The sequence below is a fragment of the Kogia breviceps genome, chromosome 2 (assembly GCF_026419965.1).
Source record: "Kogia breviceps isolate mKogBre1 chromosome 2, mKogBre1 haplotype 1, whole genome shotgun sequence".
Lineage (NCBI taxonomy): Eukaryota > Metazoa > Chordata > Mammalia > Artiodactyla > Physeteridae > Kogia > Kogia breviceps.
In genome coordinates this window covers 192,607,399-192,620,615 of record NC_081311.1, presented here as the reverse complement: position 1 = coordinate 192,620,615, position 13,217 = coordinate 192,607,399, and the positions used below count along the sequence as shown (strand labels likewise).

Here is a 13,217-nt window from a genome sequence, read left to right as displayed (position 1 = left end):
GAGACAGCCGGAGGGGCCTATGGAAAGTGAAAGGAGAGTGGTAGAAGATGAAATCTGGGAGGTGTAGGTACTTGCCAGGTCATGTTGGACCTTTGCAGGCCAGCAGCAAGTGTGGGACTCAAACTAAGGGTTATCAGGATTTATCTGTATTATGAAAAAGATCAAACATACACAAAAGTTGAGAGTATTATTAGTAGTATAATAACATCCATGAACCCATCAACAGTTATCCATCCACATGACCTGACCATTGTTTCATTTATATCCTCAGTTGTTCTCTCCACTCCCGTTTATTTTTTTAACTTTTTCCATTTGCATGTATTTGAATTTATATCTGTAAAAATAAGGACATAACCACAGTACTGTCTAAAAAAGTTTATATTAAGAAAATCCTTGCTAAGTATCCAGAATTCAAATGTTCCAGTCCTCACATAAATACTTTTTAAAAACTTTAAGTGATGGCAAAGTATAGATCATATTTTTAATGTGTGTGCTTTTTTATTTTTTAAGAGAAATTTGATTTCATTTATTTTTCCCCTTCATTTATTTTTGGGGAGAAGGCTGGGAAGAAAAATTGTTGCAGAGCTACCCAAGAGTATTAGCATTAAACATCGGAAATCCATATTAAGGCTTGACTATTGCACATGAAATTAATGTAAACAATAGACTAGAGCCAGAGTAGAAAACAGTGACACACCCCCGTGCCCATGACCCAGCTTCAGCAATGCCTGCTTCATGGCCAGTCTGTCTTTACACCCACCAACATCCCTCCTCTTGTATTAATTGGAAATGAATCCCAGACATTATATAATTTTATCTATAAACACTTCATCATGTAGCTCAAGATAATGTCCCTTAAAACACACATATACATGCATGCATACATCCACATTACTATTATTATATCTGAAAAAGAAACCAGTAATTCCTTGTTGATAGATACCCATTCAGTCAGATTTCCATTGTCTCAAATGGAAAAGTAAAAAAATAAAAAAGTAAACTTCTTGTTAAACTGGTAGTTGGATCTAGAGGCTTTTTCAGGTTCAAGTTTGGTTCTTTATTTTCTTCCTCTGGTGAGGAAAGACTATGCAGAAATGGTAGTGTTTTCTAATATTAGGAAGTCCACAAAGTCTAGACAACAGGGATTACAAATGAAAGTATTTCATATCTAATGATCAGTCTTCATTTATTAGAAGTAAAAGAAGTAATTTAGTTGAAATATATAAAGAATATCTCTCCCTTCTATTTGGTTACCCAGGAGAATAGTTGGTATAGGAAAAATATTTCCTACCCTTTATTTACCAGTTTTTCATCCTTCAAAGTGCCGTTGTTTTTGTTTTAAGTATCATTGTCAATCAGGTTGAGATGTGTTTTAGCCATTTCATTGATTTTCATTGATGATGAAATTGTCTAGTCATCATCTGATCTTTCTGATGTGATCTCAGAGTTTTTGATGCCCTCTTTTCTTTCTGATGAGCCAAGTTGAACCCCCCCTACCCCTCCCACCCCCCCCGAAATCAGACGTTGCCTCAGAGAGCCCTGTTTTCTTTATAGGAAATGGTATTTAGATTACACAGTCTGGGCTGTTGGCGTATTTGCTACTGGGTTGATCATTGTTGTTAGACACTTTTAATGGACAAAAGTAGGAAATAATTGTATTTAATCTTTTAAGATTAAAAATCATGAGTTCATACTGATACTGCCAATTCACATTCAGGGCTGCAGGGGTTTTATTTATCTTGTATCTTTCCCTCCTGCCAAAAGTTTCAGTTCCCAGTGATAACAACATAGTCATTTATTTGCTTTATCCTACAGTACAAAATTCCAACCTAACACCAAAAATAGTATTATTGAGAAAGTTTTAATTTTGTAACAGTTCTTTTTTTGTTCTTGGGATATATCTCACTTTGTGGTCATTTTTTTGTATTTGAGTCACTTGAAATAATTCTTTACATTCATGCCACCAGGCTGGTTTGGCGCATTTGCTTTATTTTGCTTTTAATTTTTAGGGATTGACTTTAAAATGTAGTCTTGCTTTTATAATTTGTTATATTTACATGGTTCCTGAAGTCAAATCTACAAATTTTTGAAAGTCTTATCCTTTGCTGTCCCTTTAGCTTTTTTCCTCCTCCCACACAAATAACCTTTGTAAGTTTGTGGCCTGTCTTTTTGTTATTTACTTAAGAAAACAAAAACACATCCGTATTATCTACTTCACACACACTGACTTTCTTAGATAAGAGTAGTAAATTTTACATAGTTTGCCTTGCTTTTAACAGTATGTTTTGGTGTTCACTTTTCATAGCTGCTGTGCGCGTCACACACATGCACAGAGAGAAGGAGACTCCCCGTTCCTTTTGCAAAGCTGCCACAGGGCCGCAGTATGTGGATGTACAGTTTATTTTGCCAGCCTCCTGTTGGACATTTGGGTTATTTGCAGTCTTCGTTGTGTTGCAGTGAAATACAGCTTTCCCGTTTTTACCTGTGTTATCTTCAGGATAGATTTCTAGAAGGGAGATTGCTGTGTAAAGGGTAAATGCGTACAACATTTTGGCAGATGTTGTAAATCAGCCTCTTTTGGAGATTATAATGCATATCCTTGGCTTATTATATATAGCCTACCATATAGTAATACGTTATCATATCCCGAACAGTGCAACCACCTTACAGCAATTTAACTCTTTTTCTCCTGCCATCCTTTATGTTGTTGTTTAGTTTTACTTACACAATGTGCTATAAACACAGTAAGACAATTGTTGTTTTAGAACATCCATATTCTTTTATTTTTGCCACATATATACCATTTCCAGTATTGTTAATTCTTTCCTGAAGTCCCTTTCTTCTATCAGGACTGTTTCCCTTCAGTCTAAAGAACTTTTTTTATATAGTGAGTGACTGCTAGTAATGGTTTCTCTTTGCTTTTGTTGGAGGAATCCTTGATTTGCCTTAATTTTTTTTTAACATCTTTATTGGAGTGTAATTGCTTTACAGTGTTGCGTTAGTTTCTGCTGTATAACAGAGTGAATCAGCTATATGTATACATATATCCCCATATCCCCGCCCTCTTGCGTCTCCCTCCCACCCTCCCTATCCCACCCCTCTAGGTGGTCACAAAGCACGGAGCTGATGGCCCTGTGAGCTGATGGCCCTGTGAGCTGATATCCCTGTTCTACGCGGCTGCTTCCCACTAGCTAGCTATTTTACATTTGGTAGTGTGTATATGTCATTGCTACTCTCTCACTTCCTCCCAAGCCCATTCTCTACATCTGCGTCTTTGTTCCTGTTCTGCCCCTAGGTTCTTCAGAACCATTTTTTTTTTTTAAGATTCCATATATATGTGTTATGCCTTAATTTTTAAAAGGTAATTTCCCCAGGTGTAAAATCTCATATTAGCACTTTGTAATGCTCTTCTGGTTTCCATAGTTTCTGTTTAAAAGTCTTACTGTTACCCTTTCAAGGTAGTTCTTTTCTCCCAGCTTCTTTTAATATTTGCTTTTTCAAACCATTATTAATTTTTAATAATTTGACTGTATTAGGCCTATGTGACATTTTCTTTCATCTTTAATTTGCTCGGGTTTCACTGAGCCTTTGAATCTCTGAGTTGATAACTTTCATCAGCTTTGGAAGATTGTTGGCCGTTATGTCTTCATATATTGTTTCACTTATCTCATCATCTCTTCAAGTATTCTCCTTCCTTTTCTTCTGGGAGTATGAAGATTGTACATGTTCAGTCTTTGGACTTGATCTACCATGTCTGTCTAGCTCTAGCTCTACTTTTGTTTTTGTTTTTCCCAGGTTTTTCTATTCCCCCCAGTTTGAAAACTTTCTGTTGACCGTATTTCAAATTCACTAATTCTTTTTTCTGCTGTCTTCTTCAGTATTTGGTTAAACATATCAATGAATTTTGAATTTCAGATATTATGTTTTCCAGTTCTAGACAGTTCTTTGATTTTTAAAAATAGATTCCAATTCTCTGTTGAAGTTCTTTTTTTCTTTAAATAAATTAATTTATTTATTTATGGCTGCATTGGGTCTTCGTTGCTGCGCGCGGGCTTTCTCTAGTTGCAGCCAGCGGGGGCTACTCTTCATTGCGGTGCACGGGCTTCTCATTGAGGTGGCTTCTCTTGTTGCAGAGCGTGGGCTTTAGGTGTGCGGGCTCAGTAGTTGTGGCTTGCGTTCTCTAGAACACAGGCTCAGCAGTTGTGGCGCATGGGCCTAGTTGCTCCACAGCATGTGGGATCTTCCTGGACCAGGGATTGAACCTGTGTCCCCTGCACTGGCAGGTAGATTCTTAACCACTGCACCGCCAGGGAAGTCCCACTGTTGAAATTCTTTACATTCTTACCCATTTTGTCCATCCATGCTTATATTTTCAATTTCTTAATCATAGTTATAGAATACTTACTTTATAATTTCTAGGGATGTTAGTCTGCTTCTATTTTTTCCCCATTTGATTGTTAGTCACATATTCCTCTTCCTCTTCATATGTCTGGTAATTGATTATGTGAACTGAAGAGACGTTTTCTACCAGTGAGTGTTTCCTCTTTTTCTGTGTTAAAGGGTCAGAAGCTGACCACTTTGCTTTAGTCAGGGCTTTAGATTGTTTTGACCGAGTTATAATTTTTATATGACTCATTTCACCTCTAGCTCATTCCTGTTTCTCTGTTGTGACCCTGCCAGGGTTTTTTTGTGTGTTTGTTTTTGTTTTGTTTTGTTTTTTAAAATTTGGCTGCACTGTGCGGCTTGTGGGATCTTAGTTCCCCAACCAGGGATTGAACCCAGGCCCTCGGCAGAGGAGGCTCAGAGTCCTAAACACTGGACCGCCAGGGAGCTCTGTCTCCCAGGGTTTTTTTTCATTGAGAACCTTGCAAGTCTGTCTACTTAGACTTCTGTTCTTTATGCAGTTTCACAGTGTGGCAGATGTCTTGAAGGTAGGGCACTGGCTGTGTCTGAGTCAGGCCTCCTCCCCCTGTGGAGACTTTGTCCTGTGAGCACCCCGAGGCTGCAGTTCTCATTGTGTCTTTACCAAAGCCTCTGGCTCAGCCCCCAGCCCTCTTCACAGCTTCAGAGCTCAGCAAGTGTCCAGTGGGGTCGATTCGGTTGGACACATCAGCCTCCTGTGATGCCCTCAAAGGCTCTGGGTTCTCTTTCTCTCTGTATCAGTGGTTGGCAGACTACTGCCCAAGGGCCAAATCGGCCTCCTGTTTGCATTGATGTAGCCTGTGAACTAAAAGTGATGTTTACTTTTTAAATGGCTGAAAAGGTTTAAAAATTATTGTTTTGTGACTTGAAAATTAACTGAAATTCAGATTTCAGTGTCTGACAATGAAGTTTGATTGGAATATAGCCATGCTCGGGTTATGTATCGGCTGTGTGTGCTTTTGTGCCACAGCGCCAGGGTCGAGTAGTGGCAGCGCTGACCTTGTGGTCTGCAGAAAGAACCCAAAATATTTACTCTCTGGCTCTTTGTAGAAGATGTTTGCCTACCAACCCCTGATGTATGATAGTGGTTTTCAGAGTGTGGCCTGTAAGTTCCAAGCTAGTTCCTGAGACCCTTACATTGAATTCATACGGCCAAGACTGATAACAACTACTAAGGTCTTTCTTTTTCTACTTTGTTCATGTTTGAACTAAAAGTGCAAAAGCTGTTGTGGGTGTAAAACTGCTGGTGCCTTAATTAGAGTCAAGGCAGTGGCACCAGACTACTGGCAGGTATTTTATTTTTCAGTGTCACATGGTCCTAGTAAAAAAACTCCATGTTTACATAAGGATGCCCTTCCAAAACAGAGTCATTAATTTTGTCTTTACTAACGCGTCCATGTCTTTTAAATAGTCTTTGTGGCAGAGCAGGCCCGTTTTTCCACATGCTTCTTCTCTTGTAAGCTAGATTCTCGGCTTGGGAGAGGGAGCAGGGGTGAGCGCGCAGCTCTCTCACTCAGCCTGGCGTTCAGGCCGTTTGCAACACAGTGCTACTCGCCACTGTATTTTGTTGCTGTTGTTTTGGAAAATTGTGATCTTTTTCACAAGTTTTTGTTGATGTTAATATGTAATGAATTAACAAAGTATTTCAAAATGTTTCTCTTTTAGTTCCAGACACATTTTATAAATAACAGATCTAAACTCCATACACAGGGTCTCGGTAATTTTCAGGAGTATAAAATTACCCTTAAAACCCAAACTGACTGATCTGTATGAGGTGGTTTCTCTTCACATGTCACAGGAAGATAATGGCAGTGACTTTTTGTTGTCGTTTGGCCTAAGGTCCTTTTAGGAACATCCCAGAAGTCCAGTGGTATTCATGGTGATTTGTTTGAGCATGCTGAAATGATCCATGTGCTTAGACCTGCCCGCCTCAGTGTTGATAGAGCATCCAACGACTTGCGTCACTTTTTCCTATTTTTGGTGGTTGTTACTAGGGTATACTCTGAGCTGTTTCATTCTTTAAAAACAAATCTAGAAGTAGCTGAAGATTCTTTTGTTTTCATAGTTACTTTCCCTTCATTTTGTTCTTCCTTCCACATTATTTCAGCACAAAAATGTTAGGCCTGCCCTAACTGGAACTGATAGTATTTAGTTTGAAAACTTTAAAGATGCTGTCCCTTTGAACTTGAATGTCTTGCAGTGTATTTTTGGACAGATTCTTAATTATGGTAAAGGGAGTTAGGCAGTGATGGTTATGCAGTTCATTAGCCACAGCCTTAAATAATAGAGAAAACCGACCTTGTCAGGATTATTGTGTATCCCTTTGAAAGGTTTATGCCCTCCCAGAAGATCATTGATGCTTAATTGGGAAAAAAATTCTTTCGATGTTCATATGAATTCCACATTCATTGACAGTTTCCAAACATATATCATTTCTAAGCATTTCAGTACTTAATGGAAAAAATCCAAACAATAAACTGAAAAGGTCTCAGGAGGGAAAGGACTTGAAAGTAACCTCAGGTATAAGGTTATAAGCATTAATGGAGTTGATCATGTTTACAAGAAGGAGGGTGTCCAGGAAAATTTGAAACATATTTGTAGACTTTATGTTTGAGTGTTTTACTCGGTTTATTGACAACTTATTTATTGTGGTAGTTGAGCCTTAGCATTTTTCAAATGTTTGGGCGATGGAATTGACCCTTAAAAGTAGAAGTACTCTAAAGCACTGTGATAGCAGCATCTGCACATGAAATGAGAGGAGGTGAAAAGGCCAGTCTTTTGCTGTTTTTAGAAAGTTTTTCATTCTTTTCATTCCCTTTTGTTAGATGCATTGTTCTGTTTGTCTTTATTTCCTTGCCCTTTTCACTGTCCCTTGGATTCCATTTATTCGGATGGAGGTATTTAGAGGTGTATAGCATTTCCTTAGATGCCTGGGCATCATTGTTTGCCAGGTTTTTATTACTGCAGAAGGCTTTCTGCTCACTAGCCGTACATATTTTTGAAAGCATGTATGTTAAAGGTAGCAGTTCATATTAGTCTTATGGATATTAATTTTTGTTTCAGCTGTTAAATACCAATCAACTTCTCTCATTTAAAAAGATAAAACTTAAAAGAGAAAAATATAAATAACTGTGACATTACTTTATGGCAGAGTAAATCCAGCTAATTTAATTATGTCTTGAATAGTCAGCAGCCTGTCTTAACACTGGTATAGACCTAGCCTTTAATTGGGATCCAAAGAAGAAAAGCATCCAGCATGTAAAGTCACACTTAACACCTAGTAATAATTTTAAGTGTTTAAAAATAATGATTTTTTTTTTTCCATGTGAAGGTTCTAAGGCCCAGCAGCTTCTGCAAGGACTACAAGCAAGCGATGAAAGCCAGCAACTCCAGGCAGTTATTGAGATGTGTCAGTTATTGGTCATGGGGAATGAGGAGACACTGGGAGGGTTTCCTGTCAAGAGTGTTGTTCCAGCTTTGGTAAGAGAGTTTCCCCTCACTTTATCCCAGTCGTCCTCTGAATGCTGCCCATATATATATATATATATGTATATATATATATATTTTTTTTTAACTAAAAAACATGATTATTGTCGTTAGGAATTTTAAAATAGGATAGAACTAAGAGATAGTAGAATGTGGCTTAGTGCTTTTATTTCATGCTTTATAGAGATTGTGCATGACTGTTAATGATGAATGAGTGAAATTTCTAAACCATTTTTTTAAATAAATTTATTTATTTTTATTTTATTTTTGGCTGCGTTGGGTCTTCGTTGCTGTGCGCAGGCTTTCTGTAGTTGCGGCGAGCGGGGGCTGCTCTTTGTTGCAGTGCACGGGCTTCTCCTTGCAGTGGCTTCTCCTGTTGCAGAGCACGGGCTCTAGGCGCGCAGGCTTCAGTAGTTGTGGCACGCGGGCTCAGTAGTTGTGGCTTGCAGGCTCTAGTGTGCAAGCTCAGTAGTTGTGGCACACGGGCTCAGTCGCTCCGCGGCATGTGGGATCTTCCTGGACCAGGGCTCGAACCTGTGTCCCCTGCATTGGCAGGCGGATTCTTAACCACTGCGCCACCAGGGGAGCCCTAAACCATTTCTTGATGAATAGTTATGCTATCTTTGATACTTCAGTGACCACGTGGTTTTAAATTTTAAGTTGTTAGTCCCATCAGGTGATACCTTGATGTACTATGCCAAAACTTACATGCTTTTTTCTTTTAAACTGGTGATTCACAGGACAATAACAAGCAGCTCACTTGTGGGTTCTCTTTGTGGGCCATCAAGGTTTCATGCTTGATAGCAGTGTGCATGGCAGAGCAGTCAAGCCAGACCACCACGTGGATCCTCCAGCTAAAAAAAAAGGTTTTATGTTAAGCAAAAACGAAAGAAACAAAACCATACTCAACAATAGAAAAACAATGTTTTCAATCTTTTAATGATTTTTCAACACAGTTGTGAGTTGATATTTAGAATTTATTAATATTTTAATTGCTTAAGCTTTTTAATGTGAAAACAACAGGAAGAGAAATTGCCATTACTAAATGTAGGCCCTTGAGCATACATCTTTCAAATAGTGGCTTGGTAATTTTCTCAATGCTAGATTAAAGAAATTGGCTATAATTTAAGGTTAAAATTGAGTCTGAATGAAATAGTAACAAAAGACTAACATAAGCATGAATATACATTCATAGTGTATTTTACCTTGGAAGTTAAATATCATTCAAGTCTTTGTTTATACATCTGGTAAAGTTGACAAAAGTGAAACTGTGATTGGAGTATCAGATTGTCTCATTTGATCACATTTATCACATTACGGAGAGAGCTGAGTGAAGACCAGTCAAATACAAGACGACATAGTCTTTATTCCTGTTCTTATTTGTTGGATGGCTCTGCTCTGGCAGGAAGTGATAAAGGATAGAGCAATCTCTCTACTTTCTGCCATGCAGACCTCCCGGTAACAAAAGCTAGCTCTCAAGTCTTACCAGTTCCACTCCATAGGTTTGCATATTAATTTTTTAATGTTTCATGAAAGCAGTATTAGCCTTTGTACTCTGACATTTACCTATGTTTATATTCATGCTCAAATATTGATTTCTTCAATAGCTGGCTTTTATGGCCTGAATTAAACTTCCTTGTTTGTTTTTGTTCATTTAAAAATAAATAGTAACAAAGGACTAGGTTTACCATGTACTTACCTCTGTTAAACTGCAGTTTTTGTTGGTTAAATAAAGAAGTTGTTAAATCTAGGCAGAAACATTAACATAATCCAATTTTCTTAATTTGCTGGTGGTATTGATTAGATTTAAGTACTTGGCTGACCTGCACAAGTCAGTTCATGCTGTTAATAATGAATTGTCCAGATTTATCTTTCATCACAGTTGAATATTATAAATATATATTCGTCAATCACCATACACCTGTGTGACCATAAACAGTCATTTTTGGTGAAGAATCTGTTTGCAGCAGTTCTTTCCAAATGTGGTATTACAAGGTTCATTCCACCTTAAAGAATTGGAGAACTTACTACTTTTTCTGTTAGCATAACAACCACTTTAATTTAGAGTAGGTGTTTTATAAGTGACTGATTTGTAGGTGATTTGAGACAGAGTGTGCACGCTTGTGCATGTGTGTGTGTGTTTATGTTTAACAAAAACAGTTATCAGGATCTCTGGTATATAGATACATTTTACCAAGCATAAGTCAGAGCTGAGAAGACATTCATATTAAATGAATATTGCATTAGGATATCTGATGTACATTTAATTGAAAGGTACTTCACAGCTTAAATTCAATGCATTTAAAATTTCCATTGAACTAGAAGACAGTGAATGATTGTCTGTTTCCCCAGGTAGGAAATTTCTTCGGTAGCTTTGGCTCCTTCAGGAAGATGGAGTGTATATCTGTAGTAGTTTTGCATCCCCTCCTTTGAAAAACATGGTTAAAATCTGCTTAAGGTCTTTCCCACAGGAAAAACTAAAAATCAGATGTTTAGACTAACTCATGCATTTGTAAAATAATTATATTACTTTGAGTTTTAATTAACACATAATTCATTTTTGATGTGATCAATATCGTGTTTAAATCCTATACTACTGTGTACTTTACAGCTGAGTTAAATGGTGCTTCACTCAACTTTTAGAGAAGCTAATTTACAAGAGTTTAAGCTATGATATTGAATCTGTACCGATAGTTGTTAATTTAACAAATGTCAGTGCATTGCTGGTCTGTTTACTTATGTATAGTACTTACTGACACCTGTTAAGCCCTCAGTGACATGTTAATGGGCTTCTGAATGGGGGAATAGAGGCACCAGGAGGGTTGGTTGTAAGCAGCAGGAAGGCTTTGCATTCGATCTGGATCATTGGTGATGAGTATCCCAAGTCAGCGCTTCAGTGTATGTGTCATGCCCTCCTAAGCATAATCATTTCTTGTGTATGCATGCTAGGTTTTAACTTGATATTATTTTTGTATGGTAAAATTCTTGGATCATTCAGTTCTATTTCAGTTGAAGTAGAAGAAATACTTCTAGGACTTCTAAGAATATAGCTTCTAATACTTTGTTATTATCTTTTTAAACAGATAACATTACTGCAGATGGAGCATAATTTTGATATTGTAAGTATGTACTATGTTTTTTAAAAACACTCCAAATTTAAATTTTGAGTTTTTATTGAGTAAAAATGGCTTCTTTTCTAGATGAACCATGCTTGTCGAGCCTTAACATACATGATGGAAGCACTTCCTCGATCATCCGCTGTTGTAGTAGATGCAATTCCTGTCTTTTTAGAGAAGGTAATCCTACTTTTGCCCAACTTGTTCGAAAGCAGACATAGGGGAATCAAATTGAGAACTCTTGACTGTTGAATTCTAAAGTAGTATATCAAATTGTGAGGCCACATTAAAAGACATTCTTGAGCATCCATTATCTAACTAAAGTATATTTTTTTAGCCAAGGTTCCAGAAAAATGTTTTATGTCTGGCAGAGCGGCAGTTTAAAGTTGATGCTAATAAAGCATTTGTAAAATCAACCCAGTATTATAATTTTTTAATAATAGCAATTACTGCTTTAGTATAAAATCTTTCAGAGAAGAACTTAAAGCCCTTGATTAAAAATAATCTCATTATTTCTAGAAAACATCCCAGTGAGGTTGATAGCTATTTATACCCTCATTTTACAGCTAAGAAGGCTGAGACAAGACAAAGTGCCTTGCTCAAGGTCATAGCACAGTAAAATTTGCATTATCTCATAACTTTGGAATATGGTATAACGTTTAAAACTTGACTTTTAAAATTTGTTGTATAAACCAACCGGTTTATTTTAAATATGAAGATTTAAAGTTATATAATTGAATTTAATTTATTCTCTATGTAAAACATATTTTTCAATATCTTTAAAGTAGTTGGAAGAAAAAAAAAAGTATTGCCAGTATGTTTGGCTTAAGCACATAAATCGCTGGTTTCCTATGGTGGGTTTCAGGTTAGAGGCAGTATGGATTGATGGAAATTAGAGAAAGTGTTGTTTTATTCATGTCAAAGATGAGCAACGAGTAAAAAACTTGAATGATAACCTTAAGTTTCCTATTTATATGTTCCCAGCTGCAAGTTATTCAGTGTATTGATGTGGCAGAGCAGGCCTTGACAGCCTTGGAGATGTTATCACGTAGACACAGTAAAGCCATTCTACAGGCGGTAAGTGGTGTTGCTGAAGGACTATATTTCATTTAATGTTGGATTTTAGATCCACATTTGTATTAGTTCCTAGATTGCAGTCTCTATAAGGTACACATGCTGTTTCCAAGTGATGTGCTAGACTTTTAGTAGGCTTTTAAAAAAATTGCTGATAAAAGGGTATTTCTTGGCTTTAACAGTTTCCTATATTTTAGGGTGGTTTGGCAGACTGCTTGCTGTATCTAGAGTTCTTCAGCATAAATGCCCAACGGAATGCACTAGCAATTGCAGCCAATTGCTGCCAGAGTATCACGCCAGATGAATTTCATTTTGTGGCAGATTCCCTCCCATTGCTAACCCAAAGGCTAACCCACCAGGTACAACATAAATAAACCTATTTTATGTGTCATGAAACATTTTTATTACATTTTTAAAATGCTGATTTCAACTAGGGTCTTAAATCTTCCAACTGGATATGTACCTTGGAAATGTTCTGATCTGTGTTTTTTCCTGTTACCTAGTCATGTACTATATATTAGGTTATTTTATGAAATTTCAGTGGATTTACCCAAATGAGCAGTACTTCTTCGTTTATGATATCTTCAACTATTTTGACTTTAGGGGTAAATTTATTATTTCAACAAACACTGAGTGTTTCCTATGTAATAAGATCAGAATTTCCTTTTAGAAAGATCACCGTTTCCTGAAAGGTATTGGGTTAGGCCGGCAAGACTAGGAGGGTATGGGTTAAGATCAGAATGGAGATGAGACTATGTATGTGCCAGATAGAAATGAAATAAGAAACGCAGATTGCAGCTGTCTGGGGTTGGAGAAGAACAGGCGCAATTAGGATATGGACTCAGTGGGCCTGGTGTTGCAGGATGAGAAGCAGAGCTTATAGAGCCCCTGGTGGAGGACAGTTCGTGAGTTAAGCTTTGAGACTTTAGAGAAATTGAATTTTCTTGTAATGTTTCAAAGTGTTGTTATCGCTTAAGAGCTTTTTAGAGAGCTGACTTTTAAGTCACCTTTACAAAGTGTGCTTAAAATCTTCTTGGGGAAAATTAGGTACATAAAATATACAGGCATACCTCGGAGATACTGTGGGTTCAGTTGTGACCACTGCAGGAAAGCGAAATA

The 13,217-nt window shown here is 37.2% G+C and overlaps 1 protein-coding gene across 45 annotated transcripts in view; it reads left to right on the top strand.

Moving 5' to 3' along the window:
* TRIP12 (thyroid hormone receptor interactor 12) overlaps window positions 1–13,217 on the top strand; it is a 142,677-nt gene that overhangs the window by 84,251 nt on the left and 45,209 nt on the right. For all 45 annotated transcript variants that reach the window (XM_067027102.1, XM_067027091.1, XM_067027087.1 and 42 more), the window contains 5 exons: window positions 7,754–7,902; window positions 10,992–11,027; window positions 11,109–11,204; window positions 12,009–12,101; window positions 12,296–12,457. In XM_067027102.1, the coding sequence (XP_066883203.1) occupies window positions 7,754–7,902; window positions 10,992–11,027; window positions 11,109–11,204; window positions 12,009–12,101; window positions 12,296–12,457 (536 nt within the window). The remainder of the gene's footprint in view (window positions 1–7,753; window positions 7,903–10,991; window positions 11,028–11,108; window positions 11,205–12,008; window positions 12,102–12,295; window positions 12,458–13,217) is intronic.